This window comes from Cydia strobilella, chromosome 7, assembly GCF_947568885.1.
Source record: "Cydia strobilella chromosome 7, ilCydStro3.1, whole genome shotgun sequence".
In the NCBI taxonomy this organism is placed as follows: Eukaryota; Metazoa; Arthropoda; class Insecta; order Lepidoptera; family Tortricidae; genus Cydia; species Cydia strobilella.
In genome coordinates, this window is record NC_086047.1 from 10,975,331 (window position 1) to 11,000,195 (window position 24,865).

The following is a 24,865-nucleotide window of genomic DNA, read 5'->3' on the forward strand; positions in this document are numbered from 1 at the left end:
CATGAAATTCCTTTATCTTACAATTCTTCCTTTACCCTGGCTCTAAAACTATCTCCATAGTATTGAGATGAAATTTAGTATGAAGGTAAATTTAGTAACATAGATGATTTTCGGAATTAAAATTATACTATGGGGCATGGCACACTGCATCCGATTCGCACGTCGCTACGACGTGCGAGCGGGACGTCGCTATAATACGCGCATAGCGTTGTCTCGCTCAAACTTTGGAGCGACATGCGAATCGGACGCCGTGTGCCATGCCCATGTCCTTCCCCGGTCCCCAAACTCCACACTAAATTTTGCCCCAATCAGTTCAGCAGTTTAAGCGTAAAGAGGTAACAGATAGATAGACAGGAAAACGGACAGTTACTTTCGCATTTATAATATTACTAGCGACCCGCCCCGGCTGCGCACGGGTTACACAAAATCATAACAAATTATACACGAAAACCTTCCTCAAGAATTACTCTAGGTGAAAACCGCATCAAAATCCGTTGCGTAGTTTTAAAGATCTAGGCATACAATGACATAGGGACAGACAGACAGCGGAAAGCGACTTTCTTTTATACTATGTAGTGAAGTAGGGATTTAACAAAAAGATATTTTTTTATTGCAGATTAAATACAATAATTGTGCTGCTGATTCCTTTCTTCGTTGATGTCTATATTCTAGGGTCCGTATTCAAAATGTACAAGGGAGCAAATTCTTACGTTTTACGGCTGATACTCTTGGATGTGATACTCGCTGCTAATGCTGTACATTTTGAAGACGTTGCATCTCAACAGACGGTTTTGTTCGCAGAGAGGACTGGGGTAAGATGTATTGCCGAAAATATTAGTGTTGCATATTTTTCCTTAGTACTAAGGAACCTACAAATGATAAAACGAACAAAAAGAAATACTTACGAAATAGCGATGGTTGGTGGTGGTGAATCAAAATTCGTTTCATCATCATCCACCAGCATCCAAATCGGTTCATCCGTTGAAGAGTTCGGCAATATAAATTACAGAAAAAAAAACAGGACATAAACGGAATAACCAGCCAATATTTATCATATGTCTATACCCATAATTTAAAACTAATACTAATAGTTTTAAATTATGAGTGAAAATCGTGTTAGTTTAAATCAGTCTATATATACCCATAACACTCAATTATTACATAAGTGTGCATACGAAAACTTTTGTTGAAGTTTATGAACTTCAACAAAAGTCTTCTTCTTGTGTAGGCAGTTCGTCGTAGTCCTTATAATGCAAACATACTCACAACACAACGCGCTCCGGTAGAATGACATAGTGGAATTAACGAAAAATAATATTTAAATTTATACCTATTTTGGTGGGACAATATACAGGAATCAATCTAGTCCCTCAGTAAGCTTAAGAAGAGAAAAAGTTACTTCACCGAGCTTTATTCTACACCGAGCCATAGAATTGCCAACGAACGTTTATTGTCTACCTAAGGGTGGTATTCCATATGGTCCAATGTGTAGGTATTTTGTCTCACATTTTGCTAGATGAGAGAGTAAGACGCAATGACATTGGACAACGAAATTGGACAGATGGAATACCACCCTAACTCAATCTAATGGGATGACTTTGAAGTTACACTTACACCCCTGGGCCCTGTAGTAAATAAATGCCCAACGAATATAACAATTCGGAATTTTTTTTCACTTTCCGCTCCACTTTCCTTCTTTTTCCACTCGTTCATTATTTTATCATATACTTTCAGGGTCCAATAGGGATTCTGACCACGCCAAATGGAGCTCCCGTAGAATTTAAGGACGCCAACGTATCACTCAATCGTAGAATCATTTTCAACGAGTACTTGATGGAATCTATAACGCATCTCAACCGTCAGAAAATTGTCGAGCGTATAGTGCACGCCAAGGGTGCTGGTGCTTTTGGATATTTTGAGGTTAGTATAAGACCTATAGGTTTGGGCGGAGGTTACCAAATTCGAAATAGGTTCAATCCTGACTTTTCCAGTTTCTTATTTAGTCAGCTTCTGAATTCGTCCAACTCACATGAGGTCGTATTGGTAATAAGTTTAATACTGAGTAGGTCTAATCCGCTAAAGATTAAATTCTAAGAAAGTCAGATTCTATCTAAGTTCAATTAGAACAAAAGCAAATTATAACTGCGTCGAATTCAATAATAAACCCTTTTCTGATGAGGTCAGATTCTGCATACGTTTAATTCGTTGATAGTTTTTTTCTAATTTAGTTAGATTTTGATAACGTCAGACTCTCGTAAGTGACATTTCTAGTGTAAGTCAATTTCATGGTACGTCATGCGGATACACAGTCAACCACAATTTTTTGTAGCCTAATATTTCAACGAGATATGCAATAACAGTATTAGGTAGGTACAGTTTGGTGTAAAATTGTATGAACACTAAAAAGAATTCCTTCTCTTACTTATTAACCGACTTCAAAAAAATGAGGGGGTTATCAGTTCCAGGGGATATATATATTTTTTTGTATGTATTTTACCTTAGAACTCCGTCATTTCTGAACCGATTTGGAAAGTAATTTTTTTGTTTGGATGTATATAGTCCCTAGTTGGTCCCGTTTTTATTAAAACCCAGTTTTGATGATGGGATCCATGAGAAATCCGGAGCTCTTCAAATCTTATAGGCATACATATATCGATTTTAGTATTTTCATCAACACACTAAGCACTTTCATCCAAAACAGTACCATTTGATGAAGTGGAACTACTGATGATAACCAGAACGGGACTATTTAACAACGCATACTTGTTAAGCAAGTAGTTAAGTTCTAAAGAAACATTTGTGTTAAGGTCTAGTTCTGATGATGGTTTACATGAGGTCCAACTCCTCAAATCTTGATGGCTTCAGATCCAGACCTTAAAACTTGCAACGTACCCGAAGCGGAAAAATGTTTAGTAGCATGATAGTTCGGCCAGACAGATGAAGAAAAACTAAACTAACTCTGGGTTTAGGGAGTGCAGATTTCGAAAATGATGACCATTTTGGAATCCAAGATTGCGGACATGCACTGTCATAAAAGTCGTTATGGATGTCGTTTTATAGGTTTTAGGTAGTGCGTATTTCGAAAATGATGACCATTTTGGCATTAAAGATGACAGAGAAATAACCCCTGTGGCGGCAATGCAATATTTTAAATTTTAGTACCGTGCGACGAGCTGTCCCGAGCGGGCCGGCTGTCAATGTTTGCAGGTTTGCCAGGCAGCCGGCTACAAGTCGATAAGTATTTCCTGCGCTTTTGCGCGTAAAATGCGGTTAATATCCATTTCTATCACTTTGTTAATTACAAAATAGGCAGAGTTAAAAGAAAAGGGAACAATATAATATTCGCTGCATTGGAGGATGCCTTCAAGGTTCTGGACTGGAACGGACGAGGTATCAATGTAAATGGCGAGTACATCACTCACCTTCGGTTTGCCGATGATATCGTAGTCATGGCTGAGACCATGGAGGACCTCAGTGCGATGCTCGCTGATCTCAGCAGAGTATCTGAACGAGTTGGTCTGAAAATGAACATGGACAAGACGAAGATCATGTCTAACGTCCATGTTGTGCCAACTCCCGTACTAATCGGAGGCTCTGCGCTCGAAGTTGTTGACGATATGTATACCTAGGACAAACAGTCCAGTTAGGTAGGTCCAACTTCGAGAAAGAGGTCACTCGTCGAATCCGACTCGGTTGGGCAGCGTTCGGGAAGCTCCACAGTATCTTTTCTTCTAAATTGCCGCAGTGTCTTAAGTCAAAAGTCTTTGACCAGTGTGTGTTGCCAGTGATGACATACGGATCTGAGACGTGGGCGCTAACAATGGGCCTCATAAGAAGGCTCAAGGTCACGCAAAGGGCAATGGAGAGAGCAATGCTCGGGGTTTCTCTGCGTGATAGAGTCAGAAATGATGATATCCGCAGTAGAACTAGGGTCACGGACATAGCTCGCAGAATTGCAAACCTTAAGTGGCAGTGGGCGGGGCACATTGCTCGCAGAACTGATGGCCGGTGGGGCCGGAAGGTTCTGGAGTGGCGTCCGCGTACCGGAAGACGAACTGCCGGTAGGCCTCCAACAAGATGGAGCGACGACCTGGTGAAGGTTTATTAGTTTGTGTCAATCAAAGTCAGTCAAAGTTTGTGCAAGTTATATTATAAAGCAATAAAGCTGAAATTTAGCATTATACCTATAAGTAACTTCGGTGACATTGCAAAGTGATGACAACAAGTATTTCGTAGTAATAATAAAGCAGTTTGGGATCATTAGAATCGATGCGAAAATTGATAGAGTACCTAATGTATAGAACAAGCTCAAGCCAGGTACAGCATAGGTATGCTGCATGTACCTGGCTTGAGCTTGTTCTATAGTTATCGTATAAGTTCAAACTCAAAGTAAATAAAGTTAGCAATAAAATCTTGAATCGTAAATTAGATTAAAAGCAATACTTATTCGCTATCTGTCAAAATATTTTATCACTTTTCAGGTCACCCATGACATAACAAATATCTGCAAGGCGAAATTCTTAAATAAAATTGGTAAAAGAACCCCGATTGCCGTCAGATTTTCTATAATAGTTCCCAACATGGGGGCTTCGGATACGTTTAGAGACGGGCGTGGCTTCGCTGTGAAATTCTACACGGAGGACGGTAACTTCGATTTGGTGGGCCTGAGTACCCCTGTATTTCCCTACAAAGACCCTCTCTTCTTTCCAACATTCGCAAACGCTCAAAACAAGAATCCTTCTACAAATTTGTTCGACGCGAACATGCTATGGGATTACATAACTTTACGTCCAGAATCAATACACTTCTTCATGTACAAATTTGGAGACCGTGGCATACCAAACGGTTACAGGCATATGCCAGGGTTTAGCATCCATACGTACCAAGTAACCAACGAACAAGGTGAATCGCATTTCCTTAGATTCCATATATTACCTGATCAAGGAGAGCGTTTCTTGACTTCTAAAGAAGGTATGAAGATAAGTGGAACTGATCCAGATGCCTTTACAAAAGACTTGTACAATGCTATTGGAAATGGAGACTATCCTAGCTGGCAAGTTCTAGTGCAGGTGCTGAGTTTAGAACAGGTTACACATGCTGATTTTGACGTGTTTGACGTGACAAAGGTGCTGCCTCTAGACAAGTATCCACTGCAACCCTTGGGTCGTCTGGTCCTTGACAGAAACCCTGTTAATTTCTTTGCGGAGATCGAACAAATAGCTATGTGTCCCACTCATCTAGTCCCAGGTATTCTTGGCGCGCCGGATAAATTATTTGAAGCGCGTCGGTTGTCATATCGCGACGCTCAATATTATAGGCTGGGAGCGAATTTCCAGAACATAGCCGTTAATTGTCCTTTGAGACAACCTCTTACTTACGACAATGGTGGCCATGCGCCACTGAAAATAACTGATAGACCAACTTACTGGCCTAACACATACAATGGTCCTGTACCTTACGTGGATCCCAAAAGATCTGAAGTTGCTCAAATAGTGCAAGATACGTCTTTAAACTTCGATCAGGCGTCACACCTTTACCAATACGAGATGACTGAAGACGCAAGGAAACGTTTGATTAGTAATATTGTTTATAGCCTTGCACCTGCTGAACCTAGGATTCAGGATCGAGCTATCAAGTGGTTCAAGATCATAAATACAGATTTTGGGAGTAGAGTGGAGCGAGGTCTAGCGAAGGAGAATTAAGAATATGAATAATAGGTAATTAGGAACTATTGTAATTCTCCTAAGGTAAGTTGGGGTAAGACTATCACCGGGGTAAGATATCTCGGGTAAGTGACTACCCGGGTGTAGTCGGGTAAGTGAGTACCTTACTCCTCGATTGTATGGAATCCTCATACTGTTTGTCTTGCCCCGAGCAAAATAAACTATGTTAGTCTTACCCCACCTTACCTTATGTTTAGTTATGTCGTGATATTACAATTAAAATGTCAGTGGCGTATTCAGCTGAGGTAAGTTTAAAACCAGTGGTTATATCAGTGAGGATTTTGCCCGCTTTGCCATCCTATAGTTTTACGCCACTGTAAAATATATTACACACAAATTGTTAATTATGATAAAAGCAATTGAAGTACCTATCGTTTATTAGACACTCAGAATAATGACTAAAGCATAGAAGTCGGGCAAAAATGCTTCGCAAAAATGTATACCCGTACTTTACTTCCTTACGAATTAGATAATGTGCCGAAAAGAGATGCATATATGCTTGTTATTTCTCATTTACGTACGGTGTCATAAGTTTGATAATTTGCTAGGGATGTGACTGTGTCGACTTTTTATATCGATAAATTATGCATAAGTTTATGTGCCGTGTAAAAGAATAATCACGAAATTGGCAAATTGATCTGGCTAATGAAAGTTGAACCTGAAAAAACGCGGCAATTTCAAGAAATCTGTAGCAGGCGGCTCGTTGAAATGAATTGAAATGCGTGGAATACAAGGATTGCATAACTTTTATACTTTTTATAATTTTCATATTCTAAAAATCATTAAAAAGTATAAAAATTTTGCAATCCTTGGAATCAAAGAGCCGCCTGATATGAGGATTAATGCATGTACCTAATATAGCTTTTATCTCATTTGCAGTCTACCACTCAGAACCGTCTAACTATACCTCTCGTTTTTTTATCATTAGAAAGAAGGCGAGCGATCTTAACGTGTCGTTTTATCGAAAAACACTTTGAAAATAAGTCACAACAAATATAATATACGATCATTTACATACTTTTGCTTTCATAAGTAAAATATTGCTATATTTATAAAAAAACTTGTGAATAAAAAGACACGTGGAAATGGTTTACCGTTTTTTCTAATGCTAAAAGACTAAGTATAGTTTCTAGTCATGTACAGTCAGCTGCAGAGAAAAGGCACCCCCCCTGCATACAAAGTTCTGTAAATTAGTATGGACGTGGGGTACCTTTTCTGTGCAGCTGACTGTACCAAATAGGAAATGAAAAAAAAACGTTCGTGTAATATATTTTTTTTATTTAATAATAGGGAATATTACGCGAAACTCCGCGTAGGTGGCGCCACTATCACAATCTGAGGGTCTATCGCGAAACAAGAAAATCGAACTTTCGTTATCTAACATCTCTGTCACTCTTGCGTATTCGAGCGATAAAGAGGCAGCTAGATAACGAAATTTCGGATTCGAGTTTTCCGGTAGGTCCCCTGAAAACTTGTCAAAAACCTGTTAAAGGTACAGTATGAATAAATTACGATACGGTGCACTAAAAAAGCTAGTGCTGCACTCTGGTGGCAGAATATTGCAGTAATATCCCCTATTCCTCGTCCTTTGGAAATCTGAAATAAAAAGTTGAGTTTTGTGACCAACAATATTAATAAAAGGAACATTCATCAATGATCATTAATGTCTTTTTTATTAGGGTTCCGTACCCAAAGGGTAAAGACGGGACCCTATTACTAATACTTCGCTGTCCGTCTGTCTGTCACCAGGCTGTATCTCATGAACCGTGATAGCTAGACAGTTGAAATTTTCACAGATGATGTATTTCTGTTGCCCCTATAACAACAAATACTAAAAAGTACGGTCCCCTTGATGCGCGCGTCCGACCCGCACTTGACCGGTTTTTAGTATTAAACTATAGTCTGGCAAACACAATCTGTCAGTAAGTAAGAACAAAGAAAACTATAGGTACAGTCGAAGGCAAAAATATCGATCCAGACAAATGGCTTAAAAATATGTGAACACGATTTTATTGTCTGAGCGTACACATATTTTTGAGACTTTGGGAATGTATATATATTTATGCCCTTGACTGTACTCATCAATTAAAATGAGACAGTCCTGGGCCAAACTATAAGAAAGCTGTAAATGTCGATAGGTTATTGATCTGAGGTCGATACATCACTATGCCAAAAATATAACCTTTCATACTTAGCAGAAAAGTTCGAAAATTTATGCAAAAATCTATATAGACTTGAATGCAAGTAATAATTACATAAACAATATATCGATTTCTATCTTTAGGGTCAGGTCCTATAAATTAATTTCTTCAAAATTGAACAAAACTCACCGATTAAAGGTTATCGGTTCGTGCGTATTTTCTTTTCTTCCTGTATTCGATTTACAGCCCTCGATCACACAAGACATTATCACAAAGGGAACTTCAAACCATTACAAATAAAAACTCAACACGTTTTCCAACAATCTTTCAGGAATAGCAAGAATATAATTAAAATAAACCAAGATGACCGCTGAAACATCCCGAAATATTTCAACTAAAATAATACGACTATGTCAAGTTGTTACAGTTGACACCTACCTGTGAAATAACGAACTTATATTTTATTTGGCTGGATTATATTATAGAACCACATAGGACCATTTGACATTTCCCTCAGTTCATCTTATGACAATACTGAAAAAAACGAAAGAACTTGCGGATTGTTGTCTCACTCACTCATAGACAAAAAGTAATAACGTGTTGTGAATACGATATCTTTTACCAAGCTTTTATTTTTGCCCGGCTTCTTTGCTTTAGTCATTATTCTGAGATTAGACACACCGAAAATAAAACATAAGGGACGAATTGGAAATTCAACTTTTAACGCGCAAAGCGGTAGAAATTATACAGGTATCACTGAAATATCAAAAATACTGCGAATTTTTTTGCTGCCATCATTATAAGATAATTAATTTCTAATTGTTCCTGGCCCCTATTTGACGCAGGTGACGTAGTAAGAGTCGGACCAAGCTAACTCTGCATGGTAATTTGTGACAAAGTGCGGAAAGGTCACTATCTAAGAATTGGTCTATCAAAGTTGGTGCAGAGTTAGCTTTCACGGGCTCTAATCATACTGATTTAAACTCACTATTTTCCGCTTTTATTGTAATTCACTAAAACTGGACTTAATCGCGTATAAATTAATTGAAAATTACCTTCGAAGTTTCGAGGACGGCATTATTTTCCCCATGGTCTCGAGGAAAGAGTCCGAGATCGTGGTCTTGGTTTATTAAAGTCGTGGATTAAAGACAAATGATATTGCTACACTTATTTGCAATGAAATTTTAAAATTCTAACTTGTCTTCCTTCGTACCTGTGGTCTGTCTACTCTATATTTCAATCGTGACATGTTTTTCTGCGGACAGAGAGCAGAACACTAAAATGAATTAGGCTATTGGGTGAAAGCGATGGACTAAATACTGGGTTATGGGATATAAAATCGAAAGCATGTCTAATAAAATTGTATTTAAGTAGTTATATTTCCGGTGTAAGTGCTGTGAGGGTAGACAGGTACCTATCACTGGACTTTAAACATGTAATAAACTAGCTACAGAGCAGTACGGTTGTTTGCTTTCCGACCCCGCGACACACACACACACCAACTGGCCTACATAGTGCATAAATAAAATTAGATTAATTATTAATTAATAATGGCTAATTTCGTCGGAAACATAGGATTTTTTGATCATAAAGTGCAACAATGACACGTTTTTACGGAAGACTTTTTTCTTTTAATTATTATTAGTTATTTTTAAGTGTTACATACCTATAATTTGTTATTTGTACATTAATACTTGTGTATTGGTTCTAGGTTTCCGAATTAATGGTGGAGGGATGGGATATATATGTTGTGTAAGCGCATGAACCACGTCAAACGAGTAATAAACTACCTACTGAGCAGTACAGTTGTTTGCTTTGCGACCCCGCGACACACGATATAGCCAGTTTGCTAACATCTATCCATCCATCCATCTACCCTCGAGAACGCAGCTCTCGCGGCTCCACTCTGGAGGGCCGACTAAGGCAAGCCAGAGGAAGAGAGCCCTGTCCCACCCATCCACTTATCGGGTGACAGAACTCCCCAAGAGGACTCGGGTACTTACCTTGTAAACATAATAAACACTGTTGTGTGGTTTGTGAGCGCTAGTATTTGATTGTTGTTATTATAATTCATACGCGGGTGAGGTTGCGGTCACACGACACCCCGCCTGGTGAGTCATATTCCATACATATTTACTGAATAAACGCGAATAGTGGGTTATAAAGATATTTAGTTTCTGCGTCTTTTCTCCCTTCAGTCATTAAGTTGCTACTTGCTACATAAGAACGTGGTCATGAATGCATTGAACTAATAGTACTTTCTTGATGGTGACATACCGCCTACCTACTTAACTATTATACGTTTAGGTAGGTAAGTACCTATTTAACCTATTTAAAAAAAAAACTCGACTTTAGCCTTTCCACTTAACACTGGCTGTTAAGAAAATTAACAATAAGTAAAATTACGTCAAAACACATCACTAAACAATAGAAGTAATAAAACAGGAATGTGCTAGACTTGTTTCCAATTTCACGCTTTGAATTGAATTTGCACTTTCCCACAAGTAACTGAGACGGTTTATTCAGGTTTCTTTGGTCTCAGTCGTAATTCTTTCCGACTATTATTACGACGCAGCATAGGTACAAAAGTTATGAGAAACAGTATCTGGGCACGGAGCTTTACTCGGTCGGAGTGGATTTACCTAAGCGTGACATTCATTTATAAGAAACTGGAAAAAAAAAACAAATAAGTATCAATATGTATTAGTTGCCCTCTAGACTACGTCCTTTTATTCCGGTAATTCATCATGAAACAACATGTAAAAGATGGTTTTTTTACGGAGCAGTTGTGTCTGTGTAGCCCGGAGAACAAAGTGTCGACGATATATCGTCACGTATTCATATTTTATTACATTGACCTTCATACTTATATGTATAGGTAGGTACTTCATAAATTAGCCAGCAATCTATAATTGCTTTGTTATTCAGCCTGTAAAGTTACTTGTTTCTCCCATCAAGTGTCAACAGTCATTTAACTTTTAGTGCTCTGTTTGAACACGATAAAGACATCATTTCTCCGTCCACGGCATCATTGGTAATCCCAGAAATGTGTTGCCATTAGACTAGTTGCCTCTCATCAGCTCAGCAGAACGGAACGCTATCAGTAGCAATTGTCGTCGATTTACTCTTGCATTTTCCTGGTAAACTTGCTATGCATAGACTTTCGGTGTGCACGATGCAGTAAAACTTTGTTTAGCATACCAACAGCCTGTAAATTTTCTAGTATCGGCCTAGTAGTAGGTAAGTATTCTAGTACCTTGACGTGAGTATAAATTGAGGTAAAGGTGGATGAAATAATAACAGGCCAGCAATCTACATTATAGCAGTAGGAATAATAGGATCATGTAGGAATGAGGAAACTTGTTAAATTGTATACTTCTAGCTTGTACAGTCGACATAAGGTACAAAAATGTAAACATATCTCAGTAGGAATAATAGGATCATGTAGGAATGAGGAAACTTGTTAAATTGTATACTTCTAGCTTGTACAGTCGACATAAGGTACAAAAATGTAAACATATCTCAGTAGGAATAATAGGATCATGTAGGAATGAGGAAACTTGTTAAATTGTATACTTCTAGCTTGTACAGTCGACATAAGGTACAAAAATGTAAACATCTTTAACGTCGACTGTACCAATTCTGCTACTAGGTACCGCACTACCTACCGCACTACCTACCGCACTTGTATCAACATTGCGAAAAATAGAGTTCCTAGCGGTTTACATTGGCAAATCAGCCTGCAACCTGTTATTTTTTAACACTTATCTTAAGAGATCACTCAAAGGGATAAGTTCGCCTTTGTACATTTTGTTATTTGTACCATGTAATTTTGAATGTATATTTTTGTAGAATAAAGAGCTTACTACTACTACTACTTATTTTGAGTCTGCCTCTCATCGTTGATCAAGCAGTAGCAAACGCTTCAGCATTGTTGATGTAAGCTTGTAAAAAAAACTAACTTACAGCTTCATCCAACCGGCTCTCAATGGAGGCCCTTGCCCTTGCAAAATGCCATAATTGCTACGCTTACTTGTTTGAAGGTTTGGGCGGTGGCAGCAGTAGATTACTCGCACCGTAGGTGACGTTGCTGCCCATCTTTCGTTGGTCTTACTAAGTCTTAACTTTTTTTTATACCACGTCGGTGGCAAACAAGCTTAGATAGATGTATTATAGAGCATTCCTTATCAACTGAAACGTGCAAAAACCTAATAAAAAAGTCGTAAATCCGAACACATTACTCGATCGTGTAAAGCCAACTTGGCTCCAAATTCCTATGTCAATCAGAGCGTCGCCGTCGCAGCCTAATATATATTCAATATGCATTTTATGTCGACTGTAAATTCTTCCCCAGTACCTACATCTTGACATTTAGATTCTTAAGAACTGAGAGCAAACGAAGATCCGACTTACTGGTTCGGTATATCAATGTGGTTTTATGTAAGTAAGAAAATAGCTCGATATTCGATACTGTTAATCCGATCCCACTTTCACATCGATATGTCAAGAACAAAACACTCAGCTATGGACACTCAGCGATGAGAAAACTGCTGGACGTTTGAAATTCGAAACGAGAAAATGTATCAAGCACCTTCATACTAATACTTACCGTACAAAAGTCGAAATGACCGATACAACAGTTGCAGGCTGCGCAAGGCCAAGGCGTTAAAGTCGTAAGTATAGGTATAGTAGGTACGGTTAGGGAAATTTGTTAATTACCTACTTACTGAAAAATACCGCCCTCTTGAACTTTCACACATATAATGTATATTTTCTCAAACACTCTTAAACGGTAAGTATAGTAGCGTAAACAAACTCGAAATTGCCTCCGAAGTTCCGAACGCAACACGCAAACCGAATCACGCATTGCCTTGCAATTCTTACATGAAGAAAAACGGTCAGGTTAAGGGATTAATGTGGTCCAAAAGGCTTGTAATAAAATATGTATGATCGTTTTTGACAAAAACGTTCTGATCTGACTCTTGCCGATGCCGGTCACATACTTACCGGTTTGCATACCTTCATGGAATTCAAACATTGAAATATTTTAGGTAGAACCTCCATAGTGGGAAATGCTACTTCGTGCTTTAGGAATATTAAATCTACACATATGGTATATTATATGGTATATTGATGAATACCATGGTTGCAGTAAAGTATAAAATAAAATAAAATAAAATATTAATACTCTTTGATTGAAAAAAAAATGCTGTGTAAAATATTGCGTTTTTTGTTTATGCTAGTTGGTATACAATCTAATTTTCTTTGATATATATTTGATATCTATGTTTACGACAGAACTTGTCAAGTTAGGTGTCAGATAAAAATTCGACAAAAATAAAGCAACTAATAAATAATAATATTGAGCTTGTAGTACAGCTGTGAAAAAACTGCAATAACTAATTATTGTAAGTGTATAACAAACTACCATCAAACGTAAGCTATTACCGCGTGTGTATGTGAAACTTCTGGACTCTATAATACCCAGTGAGTAATATCTCTCCAGAGTCCTAGATATAGGGAGGGCAACCAGCTGTTACAGCAGTGGTAAGTATTTACCGTTAATTCTATATTAACAACATACTTAAAAGAGCGTACTTCCATCTTAAAGGCCGGCAAGGCACTTACAACCCCTCTGGTGTTACAGATGTCCAATTGGCGACGGTAATCGCTTATGATCAGGCGATTCGTCTGCTTGTTTACCTCCTAATAGTATATCATTAAAAAAAACTTAGCATCTAAACTTAAACTTTGATTCTTCTTTGTTTAAACCGTCTATCGTTCACATCAACTATCGTATCGCTTTACGACATCCTATTGGTGAATTTTTACTTCGTACAAAATTCTTGTTATAAGTTGTTACAAAAACGTGGATTATATTATTTATTAGTCATTATCTTATCTTATCTTATAATTTCGGGGGCCCTTGCGGATACACTTCGACCCATAGGGATCTTTTGTGCAGTTACCCCCTAGGAAAGATCCGTCCGCTACTCAAGAGCTTTCCCCACCATCTCCATATGCTGGATGATGGACCTTATGGGTAGCGTTTTGTTTTCCTTTATTAGATATTAAACTCTACTTTTGATAGATATATCAAAAACTTTTATCAGCTACCAGGACATAACATGTAACATAAGTAGGTACTACAGTATTTTTTTTTTCATTATCACTAGGTAAAACAAAGATTTTGATCTCGTGTTGAGAATGAGTCCAAAATAACAAGCATTTACTTATATAATTAGGCATAATTGCGTAACAAGGAAGTGAGATACCGCGCTGGTTCCCACATCGGAAGCTCTGACATTTTTGTTATACGGTAGACACTCACTGGAAGTAGTCTGCATCAATGTTTACAGTTTAGGTATAAAGACAGTTAACAGTGTAGCTGGCTTCCTTACTTAAATTAGTTTTAGTTGGGTGTAGCCTGGTATTCTTAAGTATGTGTGTACTTTGTCCCGGGGTGTATACAGTCCCAAAGTAGCTGAAGATACTGAGTTCGTATCTCATCGAGTTCAATGTCTATAATATAAATGTATGTATGTTAAAATTGTTAAACATCGTCATCTAATAGTAGATATCCAAAGCACAAGCCTTATTGAGCTAGCTAATATGGGACTAAGTCAATCAATTTGTGTCTTACTTAAGATTAATTTGCCAAAAGCGGACTCCGATACACAAGCGAAGGCGCTAAAAAGGAGGATGAGAAGGAAAAAGGAAACTTAAATCAAAGTATAAAATTAGTTGACAAATAGCGGTCTAAAAGCATGTCAGTCATTATGTATCCCTTAAAAAAATGTCCCCAACCTATTTAAATAATAAGTTGTAACGCGACACACGTACATACTACATCTCTAACGCGATTAACTAACTACGTAGGAAGTGCAGTGAGCGGGCAGATTCGCTAGTGCGAATGCCAGCCAAGTGGAATAACGCTAAATGACGCTAATGCTAAATGACTACTGACGTAGAAACGATTGGGTCAGATGCTGATTACTTGATTAGTGTAGTAGTATACATAACCTCTTAGTCATAGACTTCGTGCTATAAAGCACTTAGAAGGCTAGAAGGCAATGATAAAGGAAAGCGATCATCGTTTCTCTGTTTTGGCCCTTAGCGGCAACATGTAATAAATAATTGACTATAGTCAAACTCGCAGTAACGGTTAAGTATTCCTATCGTAAACTACTGGGAGTTGAGAGCTTAAATAATTAATAGTTAGGGCGCTCTAAGTTCATATACTTGTTTTACATTTTTTGTAATTTACAGTTAGACTAACCCCGTCTAACGTGGAGACAACTTGAGCGTTTCTCATACCAAAGGGACCACGTTACGAGTCCTATCAGGGTGTTTACTAACCAATTTTTATAGCGACCGATAACTGGGGCCCTATTCGAGATGCACAACTGTCAGTTTCGGCTTCAACATCAGTTCAACAGTGGAATGAATCATTTGTTCATCAACTGTGGAAAGTATCATTTGGTACAACCAAAACTCATTCATTGAAAAAATTATGCAACAAAAATCAACTTTGTTTTCTTACTACTATACGGTTTAAAATGGCTCTGAACTCTGCGTGGTTCGGTTTGGTTTCGTTGTCACCTAACTGTGGATTGCTAATGTCAAATTTACCTATTCGACAACACACGATTTCTTCCATTCAACTGAAGTTCAACACGAAACGTCACTTAACGCATGTCGAATACCGCTCCAGGATACGATAATTACTTGACTTTTACCCAAGAAAATTTACTTTCATATTCTTTTCACGGACAAAAATATGTAAAAATTACAAAGAACGTTTTAAGATATTAAGTAATTTTGGTATAAAAAGCAAATGCGCAAAAAAATATAAACGATTAAGTTATGACAGATTTTTTCCCACAACACTTTAAACAAGAGATTTTTTTTTCATTTGTTACCCTACCCTACCCTATTTCACCACGGTGACAGGTGCGACAATTGTCGACATCACTGTTACTAACGTCACAGGCCTCCATATGCTACGGTAATCGCTTACCATCGGACGTGTGCCTGTTTGCCACCAACATTTAAATATATAAAAAAATACCATTATATTGCCAATAAAATAAGTACTTATTTTAATAAGCTACTGACAAATTGTCACAAGAAACACGACAATTGTCACGAAATTCAGACACAAAACTCCGTTCCTGTCAAGAATTACCGAAAATTCTATTAAATCTTGTGACAATTGTCATTAGCTTCGCAAAATAAGTACTTATTTATTGGCGATATATGGTGTTTTTAGGGTTCCGTACCCAAAGGGTAAAAACGGGACCCTATTACTTAGACCCCGCTGTCCGTCTGTCTGTCTGTCACCAAGCTGTATCTCATGAACCGTGATAGTGACACTTGAAATTTTCACAGGTGATGTATTTCTGTTGCCGCTATAACAACAAATACTAAAAACCGGCCAAGTGCGAGTCGGACTCGCGTTCCAAGGGTTCCGTACATTACACAATTTAAACAATGTATTTTTTATGTGAAATGTCTTAAAAAAACCAGTAGGGGTCGGATCAAAAACGAAGTAATTGAGTCCGACTCACGCTTGACTGCACATTTCTAATAGGTTTTCCGGTGATCTAGGTAAAGATCTATTTTGTGTATTTTTTTCAAAATTTTTGACCCAGTAGTTTCGGAGATAAAGAGGGGGGAATGGTAATTTTTTGCCTATTCTCTTGAATAACTTCTAAACTATTTATCTTAAAATTATACAAAAAATATATTTGAGATTCTCACAATGAGCTCTTTCATTTGATATGTAAAACGATATAGTTTGACAAACTTAATTTTTTAATTTTCTCATTTACCCCCCAAAAGTGTCCCCCGTGTTTAAAATTAATTTGTTTACGTTACATGTCCATCTTTGGGTCACAAACTTACATATGTGTACCAAATTTCAACTTAATTGGTCCAGTAGTTTCGGAGAAAATAGGCTGTGACAGACGGACAGACAGACAGACAGACGCACCAGTGATCCTATAAGGGTTCCGTTTTTTCCTTTTGAGGTACGGAACCCTAAAAGTACGGAATCCTCGGTGCGCGAGTCCGACTCGCACTTGGCCTGTTTTTTATATATATTTTAATGTTGGTGTCAAATAAGCACACCGCCCGTCCGATGGTAAGCGGTTACTGTAGCCTATGGAAGCCTGTGATGTCAGTAACAGTAATCGACAATTGTCGCACCTGTCACCGTGGTGAAATAGGGGCCTACCGAGAACCACGTTCGACGTGTTAACTCCCTGTCACACGTACGAATTTACAAGTGCGACGGAGAGGCAACACGTCGTACTTGCTTCGCGGTAGGCCCTCTGGTATCAACTGGTATTCAAAATCTTACTATCATTTGAAACAGTTTTACTGCAGCGCTCATTATCACCTATTGGATAACCACTCAATTGATTTTAACATACTTAATTATAACATGCTTAATGATAAAAAAAATACAAGGTACCTACCTTAAATAAAAGCCGCATAGCCACAGAAAGCTTATTATATAAATAATATAATACCTAGTGCCAATATTGTTTCTGATAATTCTGATTACTAATCAACTGTCGACTCTATTCCATTGTAATAAGACATGTGCAGGTTAATGCAGGTTAACACGGTTAAGAAGCAGGTTAGCGTTATCATTAGATCTGTATTGTTTCACTCACGTACCGAGTAATAACTGTTATACCTTATACCACATTACGTTTGATTGATCTGTTATTTTGCGAATTTATCGGGTGGTTCGTATTGGTACTCGTAAAATCACACGCGGCCAAGACTGTAAGAACAGCATAAAGGGAGATATGCACATGCCAATTTGTCGTATTTTAGATTTTTTTGCTATTGGGCGATCTTTAAGGAAAATCTTATCAAGAATATCACGTATTACCCTAAGTGTACCTAGTTTTAATAGCAGAAATCGGAGTTAAATAGGGGAAAAGCGGTTAGGAATTAAACCTAATATATATATAGTCTTAAACAAAAGTATATTAGTCAATTACTTACCTAGGCGAGCGGTTTGGATACATTAAGTTACGGGTTTGGTGATTGTGCCTTTTAAAACAAAAGTTGAGCTTAACATTGATCGACCTGATGGTACCTACTGCAAGTAGTTACTGATAGGTAATTTGTAATTGTGTAATTGATATCCTTATTACAATAACAATAACAGAGCGTAGCGTAGCAGCCATTAATCTACGAGTACATAAGTAGTTAAATTTATTGTGTACTAAAATGTTAATACGTAATATTTTCAACGAGTGTAAGGAAATCCAGTGCCGTATCCACCACCCCACCGATACCACTGCTTCCGCAAGTTTTAGTTTCCATATAAGTTTCTGCTTAGATTTTAGCTGTTTACATTACAATTAATTAGCAACCATAATTAATTGTAATGTTAACAGATACATTTGAATGAAGAAATTGAATTGAATTGTTTGATTTGGTCACAAGTATCTACCTAGTTTAAAAAAATAAACTAAGAGTAATAATAAGCCAATAATAAAACTACGAGTAATTAATAATAATACCTACTTGGGTTATGTTAATAGGTAAGTATTGTTAATTTCTATGTGTGTTTTGTTACCTTTACATTCAAATTATAAAATATGAATGAAGGCAATACTCAAGCTCTGCTATAATTTTATTATATATCTGTAACTTTCAGCAGCTTACTTTGTGAAGAAACGTTTAAACCAAGGAAGCTTTAAAAAAGTCAGTAATGAATATAAACTATAGGTACGATATGTATTTTATATACCTTATATAGAATATTCTTTATGAGTGCCACACCGCAACGCAATAAAAAAAATAGCTACGGAAAAATCTATTGACTAAAGACAAAAGCACCTTACCACGGTTTCAAATTGATATCATATCCAACTCTCCCATTCGAACATACACTGACATTAAAATGATGTCATTCAGTTATTGTGCATTTCGCTCGTATACCTACTTGTCCTACTTGTACTTACGTTAATTGGCGCGAGCGAGACGCGCCATAACTAACATCATTCAAATATCATCACGATGTCAGTGTATTCGAATTGACCTGTAATTCTTATCTAACAGGAGCTAATAGGGCGGGCCCATTAGTCGGATTTAATTAGACATCGACGATGCGATCTGAGGGCGTGAGGGTTACATATAAATCTGTCGTCGAAACGAAACAATAGCGTGAATATAGGCTCGCGGAGTAGCGCCAGAAAAATAGTAAAACAATTTATTTTATCAAGCATTTCCATGTAGGGCCAGGCTGGGTGAGATGCATATGCATGCAATGCACTTATTCGTTCGTACTTAATCGTCTCATTCTGCCAATAAAATTGCAGCCCGCTCGGCTTGACCCAACATCGAAACACAGCCTTCACTAATAGCAAAGATAGATATAACTCCGTAATAGATGGATATGGATACAGTCCAAGGATAAAACGTTTTCACCTATCAATATAGTGATTCTTGAGGAAGGTTTAGGTGTATAATTTGTTAAGGGTTTGTGTAACCCGTGCGAAGTCGAGGCGGGTCGCTATTAGTATACATATTACAAAAACCTTCAGTGATGTATATCATTTTTACGACAAACGCATTTTCCTTCTTTGTTATATATATTTAGATATGAGCATTTTTTGTATGTCTATTTTGTCTGACTTATGTCATCATATACGCTTTATTTTTCTTTCTTTTATTATTCATTTACCTACCAGTTTAATATTTTGAATTCTACATGACCGATTCTCGATTAAATGCAAATGTTGCGCTGCTGGCGCTACCGTTGTCTTCCGGCGGTTGCACAAGCGGTCGGTTTTCTCTAGAAAGCGGGATCCGATATGTGTAACACTAGACGGAAAACTAACCCTTACAACACTCACTACGCATCATCGGAGATGCTTTTCCGTTACAGATCTTTTATTGAAAATTTGAAACAAAATAAACTATAAGTAGGTAGTGGCTTCGTGAACTGTGTCATCTGAATCAACATATTTCGAGCAATAAAATCGAGTGTACCTTTTTTTGGGATGTTCATTAAAAATTTAAATATAAAAGGCAGTAGCGATTAAAATCAACAATTATACATATTTATACCGTAAAGAGTTAACGTCGGGTAACGAGCTACGTTTGGTCATTTTGCACATATCTACCACATTTATTTTCAAAAATAAAGTCCGAAACACTATGAGGGGAATGTCATTCCCACAGATGCAGCTACAACTCTACCTCATCCTGCAGCAAATATTTTTACCTACTCGTATAATCGCCATTCAGTTGCCACAAAGATAGATATAACTCCGTAATAGATGGTCCTCAACAACTTTACAAGTCCTCTAACAACAGATTATCATATGAAAGTGAAGCAAACTTTACAAACAGAGACGAAAATCCAGAGCTTTTTGATGAAAACGAGATACTCAAACTGTTAAAGAAAATGAAAACTGGTAAAAGTCCAGGATGCGATGAAATAACTAATGATATGTTGATTGCGTCCAAGGATATACTATTGACCCCCATAGCACAGCTTTTCAATAAAATACTGCTACAGGAAAAAGTCCCTAAACAATGGGTAGAGTCTGAAATCGTAATCCTCTATAAGAAAGGTGACCCAAAGGACATCGCAAACTGTCGTCCAATCAGCCTCATGTCAAGCTTTTACAAGCTATTTGCAATAGGATTGCAGAACAGAATGTCTCCAAAAATCGAAAGCTTTCTTACAGTGGAACAAGCGGGATTTCGGAGAGGGTTCGGTACTGTTGATCATTTGCAAACGGTAGAGCAACTCATCGATAAGCATAGAGAGTTCCAAATACCACTCTACACCGCCTTTATTGACTACCAGAAGGCATTCGACTCTATAGAGCATACATTTATATGGAAAGCGCTGGATGAAGCAGGAATAAATAATACCTACATAAATATACTAAAACACATATACGCAAACTGCAAAAGTAGAGTCAAGTTAGAAACCACTGGCAGATACATAGACATCGAAAGAGGGGTCAGGCAAGGGGACCCGCTCTCCCCAACTCTATTCATAAGCGTCTTGCATTTAGTTATGAAAAGTCTAAAATGGGAATATAGAGGAATTAATATAAATGGAAAATATCTCACATATTTGGCTTTTGCAGACGATATAGTGCTACTATCTGGAAGTTGGAGAGAGCTACAATGTATGATCAATACTCTACACGCAGCTAGCAAAAACATCGGTCTCGAAATGAATCTTCAAAAAACAAAAATAATGACAAATCATGTAGAAAAAGAAATATTTATAGAAGACATGAAGCTAGACTATGTAAAAGAGTATATATACCTAGGGAAACAGATATCCTTCAGACCGGATAACAACACGGACGAAGTAGAGAGGCGGGTAAATAAAACGTGGAACAAGTTCTGGAGTATGGCAAATATACTTCTGAGCGCCCTGCCACTACATTTAAAAAGAAAAGTACTGGATTCCTGTCTACTTCCCACACTTAACTATGGTTGTCAAACGTGGAAATACACAAACTACATTAAACACAAGATTAGAGCATGTCAAAGAGCAATCGAAAGAAAAATTTTAAAAGTTAGGCTAATAGATAAAATACGTCACAAAAATATACGAGAAAAAACTAAAGTAATTGACGCTCTCGAGCACTCACTAAGACTCAAATGGCAGTGGGCAGGTCACATCGCGAGGATGCCAGATAAAAAATGGACAAAACGAGTAACTACTTGGAAGGGACCAAGTGGGAAACGAGGAGCTGGGCGTCCCCGCGCCCGCTGGGCAGACGATTTAGAGAGAGTGTCGAGCAACTGGCTCACAGAGGCACAAGACCGAGAACGGTGGAAGAGGTTGGAGGAGGCCTATACCCGGAAGGGGTCCTAACACTTTACTAGATTAGTAACAAATAGTATTTAGTTTAGAAATAATTTGTATATTTAAGTGGTTAAGGAATAAAAAGGCTTTTTATTTTATTTTATTTATTTATTTATTTAATAGATGGATACAGTCTAAGGAAAAAACGTGCCTCGAAAATCACGAAAATTTGATTCTCGATCAGATGGCGCCACTAGTTTTGGCCTACACTCGTATAGAGGGCGTTGACTGTTTCGTTTGTTATTTATAATTTTAATGCATACCAGTGAAAGAACATGGGTCAAAATCATATAAAAATAATTAATGCAAATAAAAAAATCATTTATCCATATTTAAATACATTTTATCGTATTTTTATAAATATTTATTTTTAGTTTTAAAGTGTGTCGACAGATGGCAGTGAATTTACTGGGGTTACAAAATTTACTATGACAGTACCGCTCTAGTATAAGTTACTCTATGGTTGCCATCAGATGCTGTATTCGTAAACATAACATGTCCGTCTCCGTACACGCATAAAACTGCAATTACACTCCCATGAGACGTTTCCCCAACAAACATGCCCTGTTACCTAACCCTTTGTTACGAGTACGCACTTTCATTGCCCATTCGCAAGATTTACGTGTGACACGCCCGTGTGGCCGCCCCCTAATGTGTAAAGCTGGCTATTCGATGCCGAATGGGAATCTTGGTACTTAAATACCTATCAAATAAATGAAATTTGTGTCGCAGTCTCGTCAAAGGTCCCACCTTGTCGCTAACCATAAGGACGAGATTTGCTTGTTTCTTTCTTTGTAACCTGTCAAAGCGTCCTTATGGCAAGCGACAAAGTAAAACTTTTTTCTTGGAAACGATACATTTTATTTCGGTCTTCATGTATGTAAAATCTTTTTATTTAAAAACTTTATAAAGGATAAGTTCCCGTTTAAGAGTTTGACTCTCCCCTGAATAAGTTTTCCCATTTTCCTTAAATATAATGTTGTTATATAAAATACCTAATAAAGAAGGGTGTGTTCACATACCAAATCAGACCGTACCTACCCATGACCTGCCTAGATTACAGCCTAGTGAAAGGGGGCAGGACGTGTATTCCCATCCCATTGGTTAGGCGAGTGAGGGCAAGCCAGAACGTGGCCACAAGAAGCAATCAATACGCGTAGGTAATCGTAATCGCAAAGTTTATTTATTGACACTGGACAGGCACTTCAAAGTACGGGTATTGTTTGCTTAACTGGAAATCAGAGGTTTCGGCGATTGTTAATTCAATAAATTCATCGTGCTATGCTCTCAGAAGTCTTCGAGATGAACTGCGCTTAGCTGAATTAAAAATGGTATACTAGGCACTGGTTGAATCCAAGTATCGTTACAGTATTAAATTTTGGGGCAACAGTTATAAGTATAATATCCAGGCTGCATTTGTTGTGCAAAAAAGAGCAATCCGCATTATTGCCAGAATTCCACAACCAACATCTTGTATAATTCTAACCATTCCTTGTTTGTATATATTAGTAGTTCTGACAGATTTGGTTAAAAATATCAAAGATATTGAAACACAAGAACAGAAGGGGAGACGTCTTGCATCTAGGAGGAAAGATTTGCCACAGCCTATTATGTGCAAACTAACAGTGGTCAAACAATTCGCAAATCATCAAGCGATTAGACTGTTCAATCAGCTACCCATTGACATGAAGTCAATCTATAATAGTTTTCTGTTTAAAAAGAAGTTAAATGCTTTCTTGTTGGAAAAATGTTACTACTCTGTAGAGGAATATTTTAGTAATAAAAATTAGGATTGATGAATGAATTATATGTCTAATAGATGTTGTAAGATTATCAAATTATATTTTTGACATGAATAATAAATATTAGTTTTTGGCTTTATAAATGAAATATTATAATTATTTTTCTAACGATGTATTAAATTTTAATTTTCCTTTTAATGAAATTTAATTTCCATATTTATTGTTAATGACATTCGATTTTATATTGTTTTTTTTTCTTTTGTTTATGTAATATTATTTCTTAAAGTGTTTTTAATTTGACGTTTTGTATGTTGTTATAATTATTTTATAAGATTTTTTGTATATAATATGATTAATATGTAAATTAATTTCAAACACAGTGAAAACTGTTTATGAATAAACTATGACTATGAATCGTTTTTGTGTCTATGTAGAATCGAATTGAGATTCTGTTAATATGTAGGTAGACAATCTGCCACCGCGGTGTGAGGTAATTCCATTCGGTGCGGGGTGGAGCGTATGAAATACTAAAGTTACTTATTTTGAGCTATTGCATGGCTATAAGCGAAGTATGTGACGATGACGACGCGACGCACGGCGTGACATACAGGTTGTTTATTTAGTCACCTGCAATAATTTACGGGGTGAATATATAGGTCATACTGAGCAACTTTTATCTTGGGACCAACCCTGAAAACGCGATAAAAGAACTGACCCGAATGAGATGAAATTTGGTATGGAGCTAGATTGAGGCCTGAGTAAGGACTAGGTATTTATATGATAGTTTTTATCAATCATCATCATCATTCCACGCAGTCACTCGCGGGCAATAACAAATATGTTCCATAGCCGCATAGTTATATCTATCTTTGATAGCCGCAAGGCGAGCGCCACGGTTGTTTACACGGCCTACTTATACTGGTCCCTTATGACTTTGATATTCCCATGTTCGGTTAGCGATTGGAGTATCTCGTGCAGTTGACCCGGCGCTTGACTCCACAGATTTATTGTATACGCATTACTGGCAGGAATTCAGGAAAGGATCATTTTCTTACTGCTATTTATGACTGTTCCCTTAATCACTCTTACAGTAATTGAGATAAAAGACGTGGTTGGCATTTCGCATGGAAAGTGTGTAGACATGAATACCTGTACTATTAAATATGTATTAGGCTTTGCTTAATAGATCTTTATCTAACAGTTTTTAATTAATGTTTTATGTTTGAGTAAAATAAACGTTAGTCTTGGTGCGATCTGGATGCGATAGGTAGATTAACTGCTCGAAGAAAAAATTAAAACAAATATTTATAATTCTTATAAAAATACAAACTTGTAAAATTAGTTTAAATATTTCGACACCCTTAATATTACACAAAAAAAACAAAAAAT

General features: G+C 37.3%; 1 protein-coding gene across 1 annotated transcript; it reads left to right on the plus strand.

Annotated features, from left to right (window-relative positions):
• The first annotated feature begins 678 nt into the window (after positions 1 to 678).
• LOC134742833 (catalase-like) lies at positions 679 to 5,702 on the plus strand. Its single transcript, XM_063676019.1, has 3 exons — positions 679 to 812; positions 1,735 to 1,920; positions 4,482 to 5,702. The coding sequence occupies exons 1-3, from the start codon at positions 687 to 689 to the stop codon at positions 5,700 to 5,702; spliced, it is 1,533 nt and encodes a 510-aa protein (XP_063532089.1). The 5' UTR covers positions 679 to 686.
• The last annotated feature ends 19,163 nt before the right edge of the window (positions 5,703 to 24,865 follow it).

What these genes read in the sequence shown, in the direction of transcription:
- LOC134742833 (XM_063676019.1), top strand. Translation starts at nt 687, where the DNA reads ATGTACAAGGGAGCAAATTCTTACGTTTTACGGCTGATACTCTTGGAT. An exon ending in TGTTCGCAGAGAGGACTGGG is followed by an intron (nt 813 to 1,734) that starts GTAAGATGTATT and finishes ATATACTTTCAG; the next exon opens with GGTCCAATAGGGATTCTGAC. An exon ending in GTGCTTTTGGATATTTTGAG is followed by an intron (nt 1,921 to 4,481) that starts GTTAGTATAAGA and finishes ATCACTTTTCAG; the next exon opens with GTCACCCATGACATAACAAA.